Source organism: Amblyomma maculatum, chromosome 3 (assembly GCF_055883805.1).
Source record: "Amblyomma maculatum isolate TAMU_Amacu chromosome 3, ASM5588380v1, whole genome shotgun sequence".
Lineage (NCBI taxonomy): Eukaryota > Metazoa > Arthropoda > Arachnida > Ixodida > Ixodidae > Amblyomma > Amblyomma maculatum.
The window spans coordinates 28,201,044-28,222,021 of record NC_139346.1 but is presented as its reverse complement, the minus strand read 5'-3'; the positions used below and the strand labels follow the sequence as shown (position 1 = coordinate 28,222,021).

The following is a 20,978-nucleotide window of genomic DNA, read 5'->3' as shown; positions in this document are numbered from 1 at the left end:
TGTCGCGTGGGGTTCCTTGGCGCGCATTCAAGTGTGATATTGCAGATGGCATAAACGCTAGACAAGATGAGACTTCTGGAAGAAAGGCGCTGTATCTGTCACACTTTCTCTGACAAGTGTGCGCTTGGATGGTACGCCACCGCTCCTGTCGCGTGGGGTTCCTTGGCGCGCATTCATGCGCTTGGATGGTAAGCCATCGCTCGCCAATTCAAGTGTTGGATTGCAGATGGCAGAAACGCTAGACAAGATGAGACTTCTGAAGGAAAGACATAGTATCTGTCAAACATTCTCCGACAAGTGTGCGCTTGGTACGCCACTGCTCCTGTCGCGTGGGGTTCCTTGGCGCGCATTCAAGTGTGGGATTGCAGATGGCATAAATGCTAGACAAGATTAGAGTTCTGGAGGAAAAGCGCTGTATCTGTCACAATTTCTCTGACAAGTGTGTGCTTGGATGGGTACGCCACTGCTCCTGTCGCTCGGGGTTCACTGGCGCACATTCAAGTGTGGGATTGCAGATGGCATAAAAGCTAGACAAGATTAGAGTTCTGGAGGAAAGGCGCAGTATCTGTCACACTTTCTCTGACAAGTGTGCGCTTGGATGGTACGCCATCGCTCCTGTCGTGTGGGATTCCTTGGCGCGCATTCAAGTGTGGGATTGCAGATGGCATAAACGCTAGACAAGATGAGACTTCTGCAGGAAAGGCGCTGTATCTGTCCCACTTTCTCTGACAAGTGTGCGCTTGGATGGTACGCCATCGCTCCTGTCGTGTGGGGTTCCTTGGCGCGCATTCAAGTGTGGGATTGCAGATGGCATAAACGCTAGACAAAATGAGACTTCTGGAGGAAAGGCGCTGTATCTGTCACACTTTCTCTGACAAGTGTGCGCTTGGATGGTACGCCATCGCTCTTGTCGCGTGGGGTTCCTTGGCGCACATTCAAGTGTGATATTGCAGATGGCATAAACGCTAGACAAGATGAGACTTCTGGAGGAAAGGCGCTGTATCTGTCACACTTTCTCTGACAAGTGTGTGCTTGGATGGTACGCCATCGCTCCTGTCGTGTGGGGTTCCTTGGCGCGCATTCAAGTGTGGGATTGCAGATGCCATAAACGCTAGACAAGATGAGACTTCTGGAGGAAAGGTGCTGTATCTGTCACACTTTCTCTGACAAGTGTGCGCTTGGATGGTATGCCATCGCTCCTGTCGTGTGGGGTTCCTTGGCGCGCATTCAAGTGTGGGATTGCAGATGGCATAAACGCTAGACAAGATGAGACAACTGGAGGAAAGGCGCTGTATCTGTCACACTTTCTCTGACAAGTGTGCGCTTGGATGGTACGCCATCGCTCCTGTCGCGTGGGGTTCCTTGGCGCGCATTCAAGTGTGGGATTGCAGATGGCATAAACGCTAGACAACATGAGACTTCTGGAAGAAAGGCGCTGTATCTGTCACACTTTCTCTGACAAGTGTGCGCTTGGATGGTACGCCACCGCTCCTGTCGCGTGGGGTTCCTTGGCGCGCATTCAAGTGTGATATTGCAGATGGCATAAACGCTAGACAAGATGAGACTTCTGGAAGAAAGGCGCTGTATCTGTCACACTTTCTCTGACAAGTGTGCGCTTGGATGGTACGCCACCGCTCCTGTCGCGTGGGGTTCCTTGGCGCGCATTCAAGTGTGGGATTGCAGATGGCATAAACGCTAGACCAGATGAGACTTCTGGAGGAAAGGCACTGTATATGTCACACTTTCTCTGACAAGTGTGCGCTTGGATGGTACGCCATCGCTCCTGTCGCGTGGGGTTCCTTGGCACGCATTCATGCGCTTGGATGGTAAGCCATCGCTCGCCAATTCAAGTGTTGGATTGCAGATGGCATAAACGCTAGACAAGATGAGACTTCTGGAGGAAAGGCGCTGTATCTGTCCCACTTTCTCTGACAAGTGTGCGCTTGGATGGTACGCCATCGCTCCTGTCGCGTGGGGTTCCTTGGCGCGCATTCAAGTGTGATATTGCAGATGGCATAAACGCTAGACATGATGAGACTTCTGGAAGAAAGGCGCTGTATCTGTCACACTTTCTCTGACAAGTGTGCGCTTGGATGGTACGCCACCGCTCCTGTCGCGTGGGGTTCCTTGGCGCGCATTCAAGTGTGGGATTGCAGATGGCATAAACGCTAGACCAGATGAGACTTCTGGAGGAAAGGCACTGTATATGTCACACTTTCTCTGACAAGTGTGCGCTTGGATGGTACGCCATCGCTCCTGTCGCGTGGGGTTCCTTGGCGCGCATTCATGCGCTTGGATGGTAAGCCATCGCTCGCCAATTCAAGTGTTGGATTGCAGATGGCATAAACGCTAGACAAGATGAGACTTCTGGAGGAAAGGCGCTGTATCTGTCCCACTTTCTCTGACAAGTGTGCGCTTGGATGGTACGCCACCGCTCCTGTCGCGTGGGGTTCCTTGGCGCGCATTCAAGTGTGGGATTGCAGATGGCATAAACGCTAGACCAGATGAGACTTCTGGAGGAAAGGCACTGTATATGTCACACTTTCTCTGACAAGTGTGCGCTTGGATGGTACGCCATCGCTCCTGTCGCGTGGGGTTCCTTGGCGCGCATTCATGCGCTTGGATGGTAAGCCATCGCTCGCCAATTCAAGTGTTGGATTGCAGATGGCATAAACGCTAGACAAGATGAGACTTCTGGAGGAAAGGCGCTGTATCTGTCCCACTTTCTCTGACAAGTGTGCGCTTGGATGGTACGCCATCGCTCCTGTCGCGTGGGGTTCCTTGGCGCGCATTCAAGTGTGATATTGCAGATGGCATAAACGCTAGACAAGATGAGACTTCTGGAAGAAAGGCGCTGTATCTGTCCCACTTTCTCTGACAAGTGTGCGCTTGGATGGTACGCCACCGCTCCTGTCGCGTGGGGTTCCTTGGCGCGCATTCAAGTGTGGGATTGCAGATGGCATAAACGCTAGACCAGATGAGACTTCTGGAGGAAAGGCACTGTATATGTCACACTTTCTCTGACAAGTGTGCGCTTGGATGGTACGCCATCGCTCCTGTCGCGTGGGGTTCCTTGGCGCGCATTCATGCGCTTGGATGGTAAGCCATCGCTCGCCAATTCAAGTGTTGGATTGCAGATGGCATAAACGCTAGACAAGATGAGACTTCTGGAGGAAAGGCGCTGTATCTGTCCCACTTTCTCTGACAAGTGTGCGCTTGGATGGTACGCCATCGCTCCTGTCGCGTGGGGTTCCTTGGCGCGCATTCAAGTGTGATATTGCAGATGGCATAAACGCTAGACAAGATGAGACTTCTGGAAGAAAGGCGCTGTATCTGTCACACTTTCTCTGACAAGTGTGCGCTTGGATCGTACGCCACCGCTCCTGTCGCGTGGGGTTCCTTGGCGCGCATTCAAGTGTGGGATTGCAGATGGCATAAACGCTAGACCAGATGAGACTTCTGGAGGAAAGGCACTGTATATGTCACACTTTCTCTGACAAGTGTGCGCTTGGATGGTACGCCATCGCTCCTGTCGCGTGGGGTTCCTTGGCGCGCATTCATGCGCTTGGATGGTAAGCCATCGCTCGCCAATTCAAGTGTTGGATTGCAGATGGCATAAACGCTAGACAAGATGAGACTTCTGGAGGAAAGGCGCTGTATCTGTCCCACTTTCTCTGACAAGTGTGCGCTTGGATGGTACGCCATCGCTCCTGTCGCGTGGGGTTCCTTGGCGCGCATTCAAGTGTGATATTGCAGATGGCATAAACGCTAGACAAGATGAGACTTCTGGAAGAAAGGCGCTGTATCTGTCACACTTTCTCTGACAAGTGTGCGCTTGGATGGTACGCCACCGCTCCTGTCGCGTGGGGTTCCTTGGCGCGCATTCAAGTGTGGGATTGCAGATGGCATAAATGCTAGACAAGATTAGAGTTCTGGAGGAAAAGCGCTGTATCTGTCACAATTTCTCTGACAAGTGTGTGCTTGGATGGGTACGCCACTGCTCCTGTCGCTCGGGGTTCACTGGCGCACATTCAAGTGTGGGATTGCAGATGGCATAAAAGCTAGACAAGATTAGAGTTCTGGAGGAAAGGCGCAGTATCTGTCACACTTTCTCTGACAAGTGTGCGCTTGGATGGTACGCCATCGCTCCTGTCGTGTGGGATTCCTTGGCGCGCATTCAAGTGTGGGATTGCAGATGGCATAAACGCTAGACAAGATGAGACTTCTGGAGGAAAGGCGCTGTATCTGTCCCACTTTCTCTGACAAGTGTGCGCTTGGATGGTACGCCATCGCTCCTGTCGTGTGGGGTTCCTTGGCGCGCATTCAAGTGTGGGATTGCAGATGGCATAAACGCTAGACAAAATGAGACTTCTGGAGGAAAGGCGCTGTATCTGTCACACTTTCTCTGACAAGTGTGCGCTTGGATGGTACGCCATCGCTCTTGTCGCGTGGGGTTCCTTGGCGCACATTCAAGTGTGATATTGCAGATGGCATAAACGCTAGACAAGATGAGACTTCTGGAGGAAAGGCGCTGTATCTGTCACACTTTCTCTGACAAGTGTGTGCTTGGATGGTACGCCATCGCTCCTGTCGTGTGAAGTTCCTTGGCACGCATTCAAGTGTGGGATTGCAGATGGCATAAACGCTAGACAAGATGAGACTTCTGGAGGAAAGGCGCTGTATCTGTCACACTTTCTCTGACAAGTGTGTGCTTGGATGGTACGCCATCGCTCCTGTCGTGTGGGGTTCCTTGGCGCGCATTCAAGTGTGGGATTGCAGAAGCCATAAACGCTAGACAAGATGAGACTTCTGGAGGAAAGGTGCTGTATCTGTCACACTTTCTCTGACAAGTGTGCGCTTGGATGGTGTGCCATCGCTCCTGTCGTGTGGGGTTCCTTGGCGCGCATTCAAGTGTGGGATTGCAGATGGCATAAACGCTAGACAAGATGAGACAACTGGAGGAAAGGCGCTGTATCTGTCACACTTTCTCTGACAAGTGTGCGCTTGGATGGTACGCCATCGCTCCTGTCGCGTGGGGTTCCTTGGCGCGCATTCAAGTGTGGGATTCCAGATGGCATAAACGCTAGACAAGATGAGACTTCTGGAAGAAAGGCGCTGTATCTGTCACACTTTCTCTGACAAGTGTGCGCTTGGATGGTACGCCACCGCTCCTGTCGCGTGGGGTTCCTTGGCGCGCATTCAAGTGTGATATTGCAGATGGCATAAACGCTAGACAAGATGAGACTTCTGGAAGAAAGGCGCTGTATCTGTCACACTTTCTCTGACAAGTGTGCGCTTGGATGGTACGCCACCGCTCCTGTCGCGTGGGGTTCCTTGGCGCGCATTCAAGTGTGGGATTGCAGATGGCATAAACGCTAGACCAGATGAGACTTCTGGAGGAAAGGCACTGTATATGTCACACTTTCTCTGACAAGTGTGCGCTTGGATGGTACGCCATCGCTCCTGTCGCGTGGGGTTCCTTGGCGCGCATTCATGCGCTTGGATGGTAAGCCATCGCTCGCCAATTCAAGTGTTGGATTGCAGATGGCATAAACGCTAGACAAGATGAGACTTCTGGAGGAAAGGCGCTGTATCTGTCCCACTTTCTCTGACAAGTGTGCGCTTGGATGGTACGCCATCGCTCCTGTCGCGTGGGGTTCCTTGGCGCGCATTCAAGTGTGATATTGCAGATGGCATAAACGCTAGACAAGATGAGACTTCTGGAAGAAAGGCGCTGTATCTGTCACACTTTCTCTGACAAGTGTGCGCTTGGATGGTACGCCACCGCTCCTGTCGCGTGGGGTTCCTTGGCGCGCATTCAAGTGTGGGATTGCAGATGGCATAAACGCTAGACCAGATGAGACTTCTGGAGCAAATGCACTGTATATGTCAGACTTTCTCTGACAAGTGTGCGCTTGGATGGTACGCCATCGCTCCTGTCGCGTGGGGTTCCTTGGCGCGCATTCATGCGCTTGGATGGTAAGCCATCGCTCGCCAATTCAAGTGTTGGATTGCAGATGGCATAAACGCTAGACAAGATGAGACTTCTGGAGGAAAGGCGCTGTATCTGTCCCACTTTCTCTGACAAGTGTGCGCTTGGATGGTACGCCATCGCTCCTGTCGCGTGGGGTTCCTTGGCGCGCATTCAAGTGTGATATTGCAGATGGCATAAACGCTAGACAAGATGAGACTTCTGGAAGAAAGGCACTGTATCTGTCACACTTTCTCTGACAAGTGTGCGCTTGGATGGTACGCCACCGCTCCTGTCGCGTGGGGTTCCTTGGCGCGCATTCAAGTGTGGGATTGCAGATGGCATAAACGCTAGACCAGATGAGACTTCTGGAGGAAAGGCACTGTATATGTCACACTTTCTCTGACAAGTGTGCGCTTGGATGGTACGCCATCGCTCCTGTCGCGTGGGGTTCCTTGGCGCGCATTCAAGTGTGGGATTGCAGATGGCATAAACGCTAGACAAGATGAGACTTCTGGAGGAAAGGCGCAGTATCTGTCACACTTTCTCCGACAAGTGTGCGCTTGGATGGTACGCCATCGCTCCTGTCGCGTGGCGTTCCTTGGCACGCATTCAAGTGTGGGATTGTAGATGGCAGAATTGTTAGACTGAGACTTCTCAGGCTTGCGCCTTTCACTACTTTAGTCACTGAAGTCCCTCGCAATTATTGGTTCACGTCGCAGGCATGTAGTACAGGAGGCATTAGGCAAAAACTATAGGGACCGGACAGCTGAACGGGTGGCGCCGCCTCTCGGCGCATCGCTCAATCGCTGGAATGCACCGTCTCCAGCCGGCGCATTGCCAGCGCATTTGGAGCATGCTGTTTGTCATTGGTTTGTGTGGAAATTGGAAATCCTAAGGTTTAGATAACGTTGTGCATGAATATATCCTCAAGAGAATGGAAAGTTGGGCTAGTTTTGTGAATATGTCCAGTGAAATGAAGTATGGCCAAACAAGGCTGGCAAAACGTGGTGCGTTGTTGGCTCCACTGGCAGCTACGCAAACTCGTCGGACGCTTTTAAGTCGATTCATTTCTACGGGTTTCCACAGAAGCATGAGTGGCGGGTGACCTAAGCATGGTTCTTTGAAAGGCAAAAGCACGAATCTATGTATTTGGTAACTGTGTGGTCATGGAAAGTGCCGAATTTTTAAAATTCCGCTTGCTACCAGATGCTCTGTGCCTTCTGTTCCCCAGGAGTGACGGCACGAGAGTCTAGGAGTCGAAGCTGCACTCCTTCATCTGTAGTCACTTTATTGACAATTGGAAATCGAAGTAACCCAACAGCGTAAGTTACAACGCTAGCATTTCCCGACCTGTGTACAAGAAAACCACAGCACGGAAAATGAAAAGGCAGCTCCACCATCGTCGTTTGGGCTGCGTTACGATCTTCAGTGATGGGCAGAGACAATGTTTGTGCAGCTACTTTCGCTGACATAGTCAAAGATAATTTACTTTTTTCTCTTAACAGAAAGAGCAGATAGGAGCCATGAACAATTTTTATTACCATGATCATGTCATTTTTCCTCTTTTCGTTTGTCAACCAATGAAAATGTGCCGAGAGCTCTGCGTTGATACTCTTAGAATTTGTTAACATTTGTTTGTGGCATGCCCATTTCGCCTAATAAAATCACTCATTTCACAGCTCAATCAATACCGCATGGTCACAAAACCTGCTATCGGCTTCATATAAAAGTCGAACAAGACAAGGAATACAATTTAATTTGTGGAAACGAGCATAAACGTAGCATTTTTTTTTTTAATTTCGAAGGCCGTGTAGGAATTTTTTTTTTTTCGCATTCGCGTTGCACCTGACACGGCTTTACGTATTTTCTTAGCAGCGCCCATTTCCTGGCCCGCCTAAATACATGTGTTTCTCATCGGCGTTTTAGTGAACGTGAGATTTCCTGATTGTGGCGTAATAAGGCAAGACCGTTTTACCTCTCTCAGAAATTGCTTCTATGGCCAATGTAAACAGATTTAGCAGCCGTCCGGCAAGCTGCTGTGACAAAGTTGTAAAGGGAATGGCTTTCAGTTATCTGAATTCCTTTACGTGCAGATAGAAAACTACCTACATGGTCATGTCCCCTCACACTCATCAGGTATCGAGGTCAGCTAGGTATCGGCCCTGTAAGTTCGTGGTATGCTGAGAAAGTAGAACACCTTAGCGAACGAGCCACCAGAATGATTCATTTAACAATAGAACGCTCTCACAGTTGTCGGTGGCTTATCTAACAACACATCACACTGTGTGTGTGTTTTTTTTTCGATTGTATTTAAGTTTGACAGTATTGGACTATTGCCTCCAGATGTTCAAGGCAGCTGCGGTCAATCGCATTGAACTTCCTGCGCTGAGAGAACGCCTAAATAAGCAAAAGCCAAATACTACCAAGATCTCTCTATCATAACAGGCGTCTGAAAAAATAGGGCCACCGATAGCAGGAAATTTAATTTTTTTCTTTTCACAACCTTCGCAGCATGTCGAGAGAAAGGTATGTATAGTATAACATTTTCTAAGTCAATTATATGTAGCAGCTCCGACGTGTTCAACAAGCGCATTGTCGTATATGTAAAAATGATGCTGAGGTAGTATTACTTATTTGGCTTGTATTATGATTAAGTTTGATTGTCTCAAGGCTGGGTTCAGTGAGCTACTGTAGCGTAATTGTGCAGGAAGTCTTGGAGGTATATGTGTGTTAGCTTTTCCAACCATAAATAGGATCCTACTTTTGTCTTGCTTGTTTATTTTTCTCCTTTTACAGCTCTTGTTGCAAGGTTGAAATTGGAATGCCATTTGCCATTATTCTACTCTGAATAATTTGAGCCTAGTTATTACCAAAAAAGACAGGTGCAGTATCTTTTTCATTTTACATGAACGCTGACCATTACAACTACCACTACTACGGCGCCACGACTATACGGCTCGGCAGCATTTGATCTTCAGGCAGGTTTCCACTAGACCTAATATAAGATGGACGCACAGTGCAGGCGCAATTCCAGTCTTCGAAGTAGTCTTAACAAGTGCCTAACGAAGGTGTTCCTAGCGCATGGTGAAATCACGCGCGCGGCATTTTCGAGTATATAACAGAAATACCATGCGCCGGGCGGTTTCAAAAAAAAAAAAAAAAAACATGCACGCCCTGCTGAGGGCGGCCCTTTTCCTTTTCTAATTTCCTGGTCAAAAAATACTCCTTGCGATCACTCAAAGCAGCTCAAAGCTCTCAAAGCCACACCGCAAAACGACGGGTAGGGACATGCTCAAAAATGCCTCACAGAATGGAAACGACTGGGCCGCTCAGCTGCCTCGGCACTCCGGTGCTTCGGCAATCCACTGCGGGCGGCGCTGTTCCGCCGAGGCGACGGTGGCGCCATACAACGGGCGCCCGGTCTCTATAGCCAATATTATGCATGCATGATATTTTTAGAGTATCATTATTATATATCGGCCACACAGGGCCAACAGGGCAGTCCAACCAAAAAGAACTAACAAACTAATAATTGCATGACCATCACTTAGCGAGATATTAAAATTGCATCTTAAAAAATCTTCCTGCGAAAAGAAAACAAAAAGGTTTCGAGCCCTTCTAGTTATGGAACCATGGTATCTTATCCCACAGTGCAGAACTATTGACAATAAAAGCTACATATTACAGAAGGATTCAAGTTGCAATTACAATTTGTACCTTAATGCTTGGTGCCATAGATCTATGGCCCATTCTGCACCTACTATCTATATGCCATCTTAAGGCTGGTTCACATTGGCGACTCGCAGAGGTCGCGCGACACGATTCGTCACGGAGGGGGCGATTAGCCACAGAGGGGGCGACCCGAACGAGTCGCCAGCGACCCGTTTGAGGGAGTCACCATGGAGTCGCTCGCTGACCGATTTCTTGCGACGCGACTTGAAGTCGCAAAGCTACTGAGCCAATCCGCAGCGCTTCTGCCTCCTTCCAAGGCGGGAAAATTCAAGAGTGCATGCGCGCGTGTGCATGATCGACTTACTGCGCCCGCAATTGTTGGGCACACATGTTAAGGAGCACTGCGAGAGTGAAGCGTACTAATTCACGTTTGCAATCGTATCATTGGTCATGTGCTTGACGCTCGGGCATGAGGCGATTTTGTGATCTGCTATTTCGCGAGAACGCTAACAACAGCGCACACACCACCGCTTCAGTCTTCGTCGAACAATAGCGCGTTGGCGGAATAACCATAAGATCCAGTTCTTCGCTGATAATTTCACATATTCATAACCGAAATGAGTCCGAATTGATCTACCCCGAGCGCGGTAGCAGAAGCCGTAAAGGCGCGAAAGCCGGGCCTTCGTTCAAATCTCGTTCGGAGAGGGGTTTGTCGTGAAGCGAGTTGCATTCCGGTGTGAACACTCCCTGTTGATCGACGATTGTCGCCGGTCTCCCCCTCCGTGACGAATCGAGCCGCGCAACCTCCGCGAGTCGCCAGTGTGAACCAGCCTTTAGAAATGATATAAGCCCTATCAATAAAACTGGATTTTGTATGGCTACCAACGCGATATCAAAAGGCACCTCATATTTCATTTCAGTTCGGAAATGTCCATACTACTTATTCTGGCAGTTCCTGCGTGAAACAAGCTCACCTGAATGCCTGGGTCACCACAACCATCATCATCATCTTCTTCTTCTTCACCACAGCTGGCTCCAGACACATCTGGGGACCCTGCAGGTGTAGAACGTTGGCATGGAATTTGGTAGGTGCATGTCATAGGAATGACTTGACGCATCCCCCTCCATTTCTTTAGCTCTAGTACTGGAAATCATGAAAGGTTCATCTGACACCACTTTCACTCACAATCGCAATAACGGCTATGCTGACAACGTCACTACCAAGCCTCTGTAACAGTCATGATGATAAAAGACTAATAAAATTATATTATGGCCACCCTTGCTTGCTTAAAGCCCATTCAATGTGTCCTTCTCTAAGGTGAAAAAGTGAGACTGAAAGCAGAAACTGCACCCCCAACTTTCCACTTCTGAGAATCGTCATTTCAGGGTTGACTTTAAAAACCATGGCCGCACAGATCAGATGGAAGGCATTCTCATGAGTGCCCGGCTCGGCGTTCTTGGTGACCTCGCTGAGGGACGTGAACTCCTGGTTACCACATTAGGTTGCCAGGCACCATATTTATCTGTACTTTACCCATACAAAATGTTACAAAAAAAGTTTGGGTTCAAGATTCTGTGCAGACTGGAGGGTCGGCTTCCCAATTATGCCATGCCACTGATTGAGTATCCACAGTGTTGTCCAGGTGGGTCACTGTATCATGGAGACTAATCCCAGAGGATGTGAGACTCAAAAGCTTCTACGGAATGTCCCATTACCAACAAGCTGGACGGATCAAAATGCGACAAAATCTTCCAATGGCAAAGATGAAAAAACAAAACTTTGGTATCACAGTGATGACTCAAGGCTGCTGAAAAGTTTGCAAAGTTCTAACAGTAGTACAGCAAAGCTCTTTGCACTCAGACTTGCTGCTCTGATCGTCATCGTTCTCAGGCCCACGGGTTCCAGGCGCAGTATGTGCAGCAAGGGGAGAGCGCATGCAGTAGCTACCAAACACAGTTGCAAATGGCAACGAGAAAAGTGAATCTGCTTGTCCTGGCTTGTCTTGGCAGTGTGGGTAGGTGGGAAGCACAAAAGTCACCATCTTGTAACATATCATAGCGCAAGAAGGCATTTTCCTGGGCTTCACAGGCTTGAGACCTGTAAAACGGCCATAAGCTTTGCAGCCATGTAAGTCGTTACAACTTGAGTTTCATGATAGATTTCACCTTGGAATGTTCTACAAAAAAAAAATGTATGCATATGAGATGCACCAGCATTGCTGAAGACGGTCCAGGCACACACATAACGACCCCAACTTATATCTGCTCGCACATTTCAGACTACCCCGAAAGGATACTCAGGACTGGTGTCGCTTAAGACGTGGTTGTCGGCGCAAGCCAGGAGGCAGTGACAAACCTATCTTCAGCGAAACCGAAAACAACAATGACGAGCCAGTGAAGTGCCTAAAAGCTGCCTGGATACATTCCAGGCACGCACGGATCGACACCAACTTATATCTGCTGGCACATTTCAGGCTACCCCCGAAAGGATCCTCTGGACTGGTGTCACTCAACACGTGGCTGTCGTCGCAAGCCAGGAGGCAGTGACAAACCTATCTTCAGCGAAACCGAAAGCAACAATGACGAGCCAGTGAAGTGACTAAAAGCTGCCTGGGGACATTCCAGGCACACAGGGATCGACACCAACTTATATCTGCTGGCACATTTCAGGCTACTCCGGAAGGAACCTCTGGACTGGTGTCGCTTAACACGTGGCTGTCATCGCAAGCCAGGAAGCAGTGACAAACCTATATTCAGCGAAACCGAAAGCAACAATGACAAGCCAGTGCAGTGACCAAAAGTTGCCTGGGGACATTCCAAGCACACACGGATTGACACCAACTTATATCTGCTGGCACATTTCAGGCTACTCCGAAAGGAACCTCTGGACTGGTGTCGCTTAACACGTGGCTGTCACCGCAAGCCAGAAGGCAGTGACAAACCTATTTTCAGCGAAACTAAAAGCAACAATGACGAGCCAGTGAAGTGCCTAAAAGCTGCCTGGGGACATTCCAAGCACGCACGGATCGATACCAACTTATGTCTACTGGCACATTTCAGGCTACCCCCGAAAGGAACCTTTGGACTGGTCGCTCAACATGTGGCTGTCGTCGCAAGCCAGGAGGCAGTGACAAGCCTACTTTCAGCGAAACCGAAAGCAACAATGACGATTCAGTGAAGTGCCTAAAAGCTGCCTGGGGACATTCCAAGTACGCACTGATCGACACCAACTTATATCTGCTGGCACATTTCAGGCTAGCCCCTAAAGGAACCTCTGGACTGGTATCGCTCTACACGTGGCTGTCGTCGCAAGCCAGGAGGCAGTGACAAACCCATTTTCAGCGAAATTGAAAGCAACAATGACAAGCCAGTGAAGTGCCTAATGCATCAGGTGCAACGCAACAAAAACCACACAAGTAGTCTGCAAGAAAAAAAGAGACATATCACTACGCGCTCGTTTCGTGGCCGCGTGGTTTCTGCGGAAACGGGCTCTATTCCAAGCATACACGTTTGCAATAACTTGCTTCGCGTGCCTGGACATCTGGATTCCAAGGGAAGGAAAGCGTAGCAGGGGGCGGAGAAAGTTAGTTGGGCAGATGAGGTTAAGAAGTTCGCAGGGGTCAAGTGGATGAAGCTAGTACAAAACCGGGTTAATTGGAGAAATATGGGAGAAGCCTTCGCCCTGCAGTGGGTATAGTCAGGCTAATGATAATGATGAATGGAGCAGGATCGTAGGAGTTGTTCCGGTGCTCACGGGCAGGATAATTGAGAGGTAGTGCCCCAAGAATAAGAGTGCTGGATCGGCGCTGCCTGCAGGGAGCAGCTGTCACAGGGAAGTGCAGTGCGGCTCGCAATATGTTGATTCTGAGCAAGTTCATCACGAACAATCTGTCGAATCATGTCGGGTAAATTCGGAGGGTCATAAAAATCGACACTTGCGACAGTGGAGACATTAGGCAAGCAACTAAATTTCGGGGTAATCTTTCGCAGCTAAAGAGCTTCGAACGTGCGAAAGTGTTTGATAACGGCTATGGCAGAATCCAAGTTTTGTTTTATGATTAAAAAGTTGTAGATATCCTCCGCGATGTCCTTTAAGAGGTGGCCAACTCTGCCTTCTTCAGACATTCGGGCAATTACCACATTGCAGAGTTTCAGTACCTCTTCAATGTACGTTGTGCACATTCCACCAAGCACTTGTGCTCATTGGAGAAAAGTCTGCTCAGCACATTTCCGTTTTGCCGCGGTATCCCCAAAACAATTCAGAATCTCCTCTTCAAAGTGATCCCAGCTCATTACGGATGCTTCATGGTTCTTAAACCATGTCAGGGCTGCGGCGTCCAAGAAGAAAATAGTGTTTGCCAGCTTGACTGTGGCGTCCCAGAGATTGTATTTGCTCACCCGCTGATAATTGGTGAGCCACTCATCCACAGCTTTACCAGCCTTGCCAGAAAAGGGCCGGGGCTCATGGTAGTGCTGCCGCTGCGCCTTGCAGCCGCGCGTCACCTTCCTGTAGCATGCTTAAGGGCAAAGGTGGAAGTCCACCAAGTCATCAGCTCCAACGAGGTCGAGCAGGGTCCTGGTGATCGTTCTAGCACCTGCCACCACATTATAATATCCACTACATCATCATCATCATTTATAGGTCACCATAAGCGTTGACCATCTCACGCGTTACTGTGAAACTGCTGCCATCCCTTCCGCCACCGCCGCTGACATCTCCTTTCTTCTTCACGCTGCCGTCCTCCGTCATGGGCCTCCTCGTGTCATATTAGTGACCGTGGCCGCCAGTTTACGGCAGATGTTGTGGAACAGCTTCTGCACTTTTGTACTTACCAACTGCATCACTCTACACCACACTACCCCCAGACAAATGGCCTTGTTGAACGTAAAAACCGGACACTGACGAACATGCTAGCGATGCATGTCGACTCTCAGAACAAGAATTGGGATGACGTGCTTCCCTTCATTACATACGCCTATAACACCTCAAAGCACGAAACAACTGCTTATAGTCCATTTTTCCTTCTGCATGCTCGTCCGCTTCGACATTCTCATGACGCCATTCTCTCTCAACACCGAGCCTTCTGTTTCAAGCACCCTTTCCCGCGCTGAAAAGGCTCGTTGGCTCGCCTGGTTATGCACTCTGGCCTTGCAGGATCGTTCTAAGCAGCGCTACGATTGTCGACATCAGAATGTCTGCTACATTCCCGGAGATTTAGTGTGGCTCTGGACACCTCTCCGCAAGCGTGGTTTGTCCCAGAAGCTGTTGTCGCACTATACAGGCCCATTTTATTGTGCTCACACGCATCAATGACTTGAATTATGTGGTGTCTCGCCAATGTTTCCAAGGCCATCCCTCTAGGAAAACACAAGTTGTCCATGTCACCAGAACGAAGCGTTGCCACCCTCGGCATTTTAACTGACAGCCCAAGGGTCTTCGTCTGCGAAGGGAGAAATGTCAGGCAGCACAGAGGCGAGAACAACGAAGTGTGAAAAAGGGGCTCGCAGAAGAAAAGACGAGGAAGAGGAAGCTCGGCAACGTTCAGTGAACGCACCAGGCTAAGCTGGAGTCATCAATGTAAAAAACTTCACAATATTACAAAAGAGAGCTTTGCGATGTATTAACTTAGCAGCATCTGGCACACCGTCATGACCTCTGTTCACAGAATCGAAAATAATGACTTTACCTACTTTGCGTGATTACAATGACTACAACGAGCTTGTAAACAACATAAATGAATCGTTGAATCATTTGAGCACATGGAGCGAACTTAATTCATTAGAAATAAATGTAACCAAAACAAAAGCAATGTTATTTTCCGTAAGACAGTCATCGTTGCCAATAATGTCTCTAAATAATAGTATAATTTTTGGCCATGCTCCTATTGAAATCGTTGATGAAGTAGAAACACTCGGTGTTTATTTTCAAAAAAATATTTCCTGGGATAGGCACGTAAATGAAACAATTTCACGCCTGTCAAAAGTAGTGGGTATATTAGCAAAATTCCATTTCTTTCTACCAGCCAAAATTAAGCTTCATATATATACAATTCATTGTTCTTGTCTCAACTAAACTACTGTTTCCTTGTATGGGGTAAAACTACACAAATTTAAATCGATTATATGTACTTCAGAAAAAGGCGGTCCGCCATATAACTGGAGCAGACTACTACACTCATATCATGCCGCTTTTCAAGAATTTTAGAATAATGCCAGTGGCCCATCTCTATTCATACAACTTAGCCGTTCGCTACAAACAGCACATTGCTACCTCTGAATCTACAGTACTTTCCATAGCCAATTTAAGAGCACTTACACGAACATACCCTTCACGTTCTACAGATACATGGATTGTGCCTTTTGCGAGAACATTTGGCCAGCAAATGCTCGCATATCTTCTGCCGCCCTCTCTCTTAAATTATCTTCTCCAAAATAAAGTTGATATTGAAAAGGTTAATAAGAGAACAATACATTTATTTTTTATGTCACAGATGTAAATATGCTTTGCTGTTTGCTTTCATTCTTTTGTATTTTCTGGATTTCATGCTGCATTCATTTTGATGGTATTCACTGGCCCTGTTGATATTTCATGTTGTGCAGTTATATTAAGCTTTTCCGCAGACTGAATTATGTGGAAAAGGAAGATGTTTGTAACTCTTGTTTGAAACCACAATCTGAATTTTGGATGCACCGATATTGTAATTACTAACCCCTCGCTGTTGCCATGTATTGGGGCCCGAGCGCCGTCAAGTGAATTAACGTTCACTTTTTGTCTCGGGTCCCTCATTTCTTCTTGAAATAAAAATAAACTTCAAACTTCAAACCCTTTCCTTCAACCATGTTTACTTCTTCCCGCATTAGATAACGCACTGCTTCCGAGGGAAAATTTTTAGTGCTGATTTTTCACGACTATGGCCAGCAGCACCTGATATGTACAGGTGTGAAAGCATGGAACTCACTTCCGCAAGATATCCTACATTTTACACCCCAAACACAATACCATCAAAAAAATATTTTTGGACAAAAGATTTGTAATTTTCATTCTTTCATGCAAGTTGTAAATTATATATAGCAATGTGTATATATGTGCATGCATATGTATTGAAATGTAATACATTATTGGCACGATGCACAGTAACGTGTTATGTGCCATTCTTATAGGTCAATCGAGACGTGTGATGTAGACTTCTTCTTCCGCTTGACGTTGCTAAAAGTGGATTTGTATGACTCATCATATTCCTTTCTCTACTGCTTTTCCATAAAAATGCAAAGAATGCAATGTTTCTATGATATAAAGTTTAGCAATTTATTATTGTGTAAGTGTGATAATGTCATGAAGTGTGCAATAATTTTTTTCTTTTTTGCATCTGTGAGTGCAGCCCACCGCCTAACTCATATTTATGAACATATTTATGAGCATACATCCGACCCTAGCATTCGGCTATGGATCCGCTAAGCAATGCATGTTTGAAAAGTGTAGCGATTGATAAAGTGAATGAAAAAAAAAATGTTTGTAAAAACATCACATGTTATATACCGGATCTTTTTCGCATCTTCCCTTAGGTAAACATGAATATGGCCAGGCACACACATCATTTTGACTAAACAAATGCAGGCTTCCTTTTCTAGCGTGGTGTACAGAAAATGACATGTGAAACAACCGCTGCAGCTAGGTGTTCTTATTTTTTTTAATTATGCTAACCATGAAACTTTCATTACAATGACTTCTAAAGTTAATTTAGACCGTGATCCAGAATGACACTCCACAACCCCCCTTTACCCATCAAGTGTCATCACAAGGCAGCAATTCTACTTTTCTGAGTTGAATTCAGTAAGATGCCTGCACGGCCCGGCAACACCTACCAGATGGGAACATGGTGGGGCTGCTGGGAAGGCAGTCCAGAACCTTGCCAATGGGTGGGAACGAGAGGTCCTGGTCCGTGCTGACCTGCAGGCATGTGGTTAATTTTAAGGCTCAGCGTTGACCTTAAGGAGGAAAACCCCCACAAGGGTTCTGGGGTGGAAAAGGTTGCCATTACTGAAGTACATGTTTTAATACAGCCATCATATCAAACCTCCAGTCACTGGCACTGTCTGACTGTCACAATTTTCTTGGTAGTTTGTGGTTAATTTCTTGCAGCAGAAGATTAAACATGGATTACCTACAGCGTCACTGCAATTGGTTAACCCACTGCCTGGACAGCCTCCTTCGAGGGACATTTGCCATTTCATTCTTGAGTTGTATCCAAATACAGTCAACAGTAAAAACAGTGTTGCTTGGACAACAGAAAAAAATATTATTAAGTAAGGTTCTTGGCCCCAGTAACCATAGCAGTTCTATAGTTCCTCTGCTGAAACAGCAACTGCCAAATTCCTTCACAAGGAATTAACAGCAACATGCTGGCAAGTTACTTGTGCTTAGTGCAGCCCAAGTAGTTACTGCCTTTGGTTCATTTTCTTGTGGACCCATGCCACAGGTTGCCCGTTAATGCCAGCCACTGAACTTATTATTCAAACATGGCTCTAGCCCAGTGAAGCAGGGGTGTGCTTGAAGGTGGCCTCTGATTTCTCTCGGCCAATTTCTGTGTCACACTGCTGTCACGTGGTGCAGCCAGTCTAGCTAATGCCATTGCCTGACATGGCTTACTGCCGAATGTCTTGTGAACACCTGTTACGTGCACTTTAATTTTAATGGGTGATTATTCTATCATAGAGCTAACAAGATTAGACATCTCAAGCATGTCGCAGCTAACTGCAAAGAGTCATAATGCTGCAGCTTCAATACAAAGCGGCTGAGACATAGCAATGCCCAGAAATGTGGCGCAACAAGCACAAGCGAAGAGGCACAACACACGTGCACACTACCAACTGTAATATGGATCTGAACACACTTCCTCTTCAACACTCCTCTTCTTCTACACTCAAGTACATCTTCTCATCATCCTCTTCTTTGCCAAGGAGATAGTGGCACTCTCTTCCGTGCAGAACATAAACATCGTCCAAGCATGGCAGTCACCAATTCTACACTCACGTGCATCTCCACACCTCTGCTTTGCCCAGCAGCTAATACCACGCTGGACAGTCACAAAGTCCACCACACAGTCACATAGTCACATGTGTTTATGTTTGTTGCGCCACATTTCTGGGTATTATGCAGCACCACAACTAGCCCCTCAAGCTGTTATTTGGCATAGCAATGCCTATCCAGGGCTGCTCTGCTGGCGCACGTTTGTATGTGCAGTACGTTCTTGCTTCTAGATGACAGATAACTTTACCCATTGTCATTTTCTATATAGTAAATTACGAATACATCAAACTATCATCACATTTAAGCTCAACACATCCAGTATGCCACCACAATATCCAGTAGAACCCCTTTATAGCAAAGTCACCGAGGACGGCAAAAACCCTTACTATACCAGGGCCTTTACTACATCAGTGGTTGGTGATAACATGGTCCTCAAGTTGCCGTTCGGTAAATAAATGGCTACTTACTGAACACGTCTTGTTGCTTAATGAAGAAAGCACTTTCAGATACCTTCCATCTCTCTCTCTTATCGTCTCTTCATCCCATTTGTTTCAGTTATAAGATTTCTTGTTTACATCTTGTGGAAGAGGGCAACGTGGTAAAGAATACAACTTAGTTTGATTTCATGTGAAAGCCAAAGCATTGAATAAGCGTGGCGTCATCTTCTGCTGTTTCTGTTGGTGCGGAGGCAATAGATGATAGATGCGCACTGCAGTCAAGTGCTGCAAAAACGCATATGCCACGCCTCCAGTTCTTGTTACTGCTGCCTCGTGCTGCACAGTGCTGTGAATGTTCGGTTGTTTCTTCCCTTCCCTATTTCTCGCTGCGCTTTTACTCTCCTTTACTTTCTTAACGGATTGTGCCGCCTTCTTTCCATGCTTGCAGACAGCTTTACTTTTCTTTTTTTCCTATGCGCTGTATGCTTTCCCTCATAGCTCCAAGGCGTAGGTAAAGTTGGCTTCTCCTGCTGAGTAGTACTACTACTAAGACGAGTGGTAAAGCCATTTAAAAGACCACTCTGTGTTGCTTCTTTTTTTCTTTTTTTTAATTATTTCATGATTCTAGGTAGCACGCGCGCGGTGATGGCATTTCATGGGAAGGCGTCGCCGCGGCCAGACGCACTTTACTATACTCAATTTTTATCAAAAATGTTTTTACTATAAAGCAGGGGAAATATAAAGTAGTCTATGGAAGGTGAACAGGGACTTCAGTTTCACTTTACTATATCAGTCAGAGCTTTCACTATACTAGAGTTTACTATAGCGGGGTTCTACACTGAAGACTCCCTGAGATGTGGCAGTATCAATAAGGAAAGCAAACACTGAGAGAAGAATACAATAGAAACAGTGAATGGAGGGGAGTCCCACCTCTTTTTCTGCATAAACCTTGGGCGCCAGCCTGACAATGCAGGGCAGTTTGCCTGCAGGAGAGAGAGAACACTGTGGTCAGTGACAACTTAGTGGTCACTAAGTGTGGTCAGTTCACAAAGACAGCTGATGTAAATGCAAGGGGGCCACAAAAACAAGCTCCTCAGAGAGTGGCCATCTGTTGCCTCTCAAGCTTCTTCTCTCCCCATTTTCAGCCTGCTGCATGGTGTGGTCCTACACACCGTTTAATATGCTAAAGCAGTGACCACTGCTACACATGCGATGTTTCTGATGTCTGAGTACTGGTGTTCGAAGCCACCAGCCTCCTTCATTTATTACCTTTTTCTTGACAACACGCTTGTAGAGGACTCGCCTCTACCCTTACATAATGAGACCAGCCAATGGCAGCATTTATATGCCTTGATAGAGTACAGGCAAGACGAAACAGCCTAGAGAAAATCGGCAGGAGAATGAAACAAATACGGGATGAAGTAGGGAAGGAGTCCTTCTTGACCATTGGTTCGGTAAGAACACCGACAAAGGGCAGAACACGGCATTAGAATAGAGGAGGTGTATGAACGGGCTGCTCCGCAGCGAAGAGCAAGTAGCAACGCCGACGCCCAAATTTCTGCAGGCTACCGAGAGGTGGCGTTGACTGTTGGGGGCTGAGGGTCCGCTGCTTGCCGCAAGAAATAGCAGTCAGTTCCCAACTTGCATCGCCCGCGGGTTTCGTTTGCCTCGCTCATTACACGGTGCATGAAGCTGACACCCACATTCCATTCCGTTCTTCGATCATGGTATATTTTGTGTTCAGGTGATGGGGAAAAAAGTGGTTTGTTTCCCGATGCAATATGGGCTACTAATCCTGCAAGGAAAAATTTTTGCTTTTTTCAACACCGAAAGACGATGAGCGGCTTGAGTTGTGGCAGCGGGCAAT

At 47.5% G+C, this 20,978-nt stretch overlaps 1 protein-coding gene across 2 annotated transcripts in view; it reads right to left on the bottom strand.

Moving 5' to 3' along the window:
- Positions 1–20,978, bottom strand: part of LOC146194406 (uncharacterized) — a 136,598-nt gene that overhangs the window by 94,795 nt on the left and 20,825 nt on the right. For both annotated transcript variants that reach the window (XM_084597400.1, XM_084597399.1), the window contains 3 exons: positions 20,042–20,094; positions 17,510–17,594; positions 10,621–10,700 (listed from right to left, as the gene is read on the bottom strand). In XM_084597400.1, the coding sequence (XP_084453526.1) occupies positions 10,621–10,700; positions 17,510–17,594; positions 20,042–20,094 (218 nt within the window). The remainder of the gene's footprint in view (positions 1–10,620; positions 10,701–17,509; positions 17,595–20,041; positions 20,095–20,978) is intronic.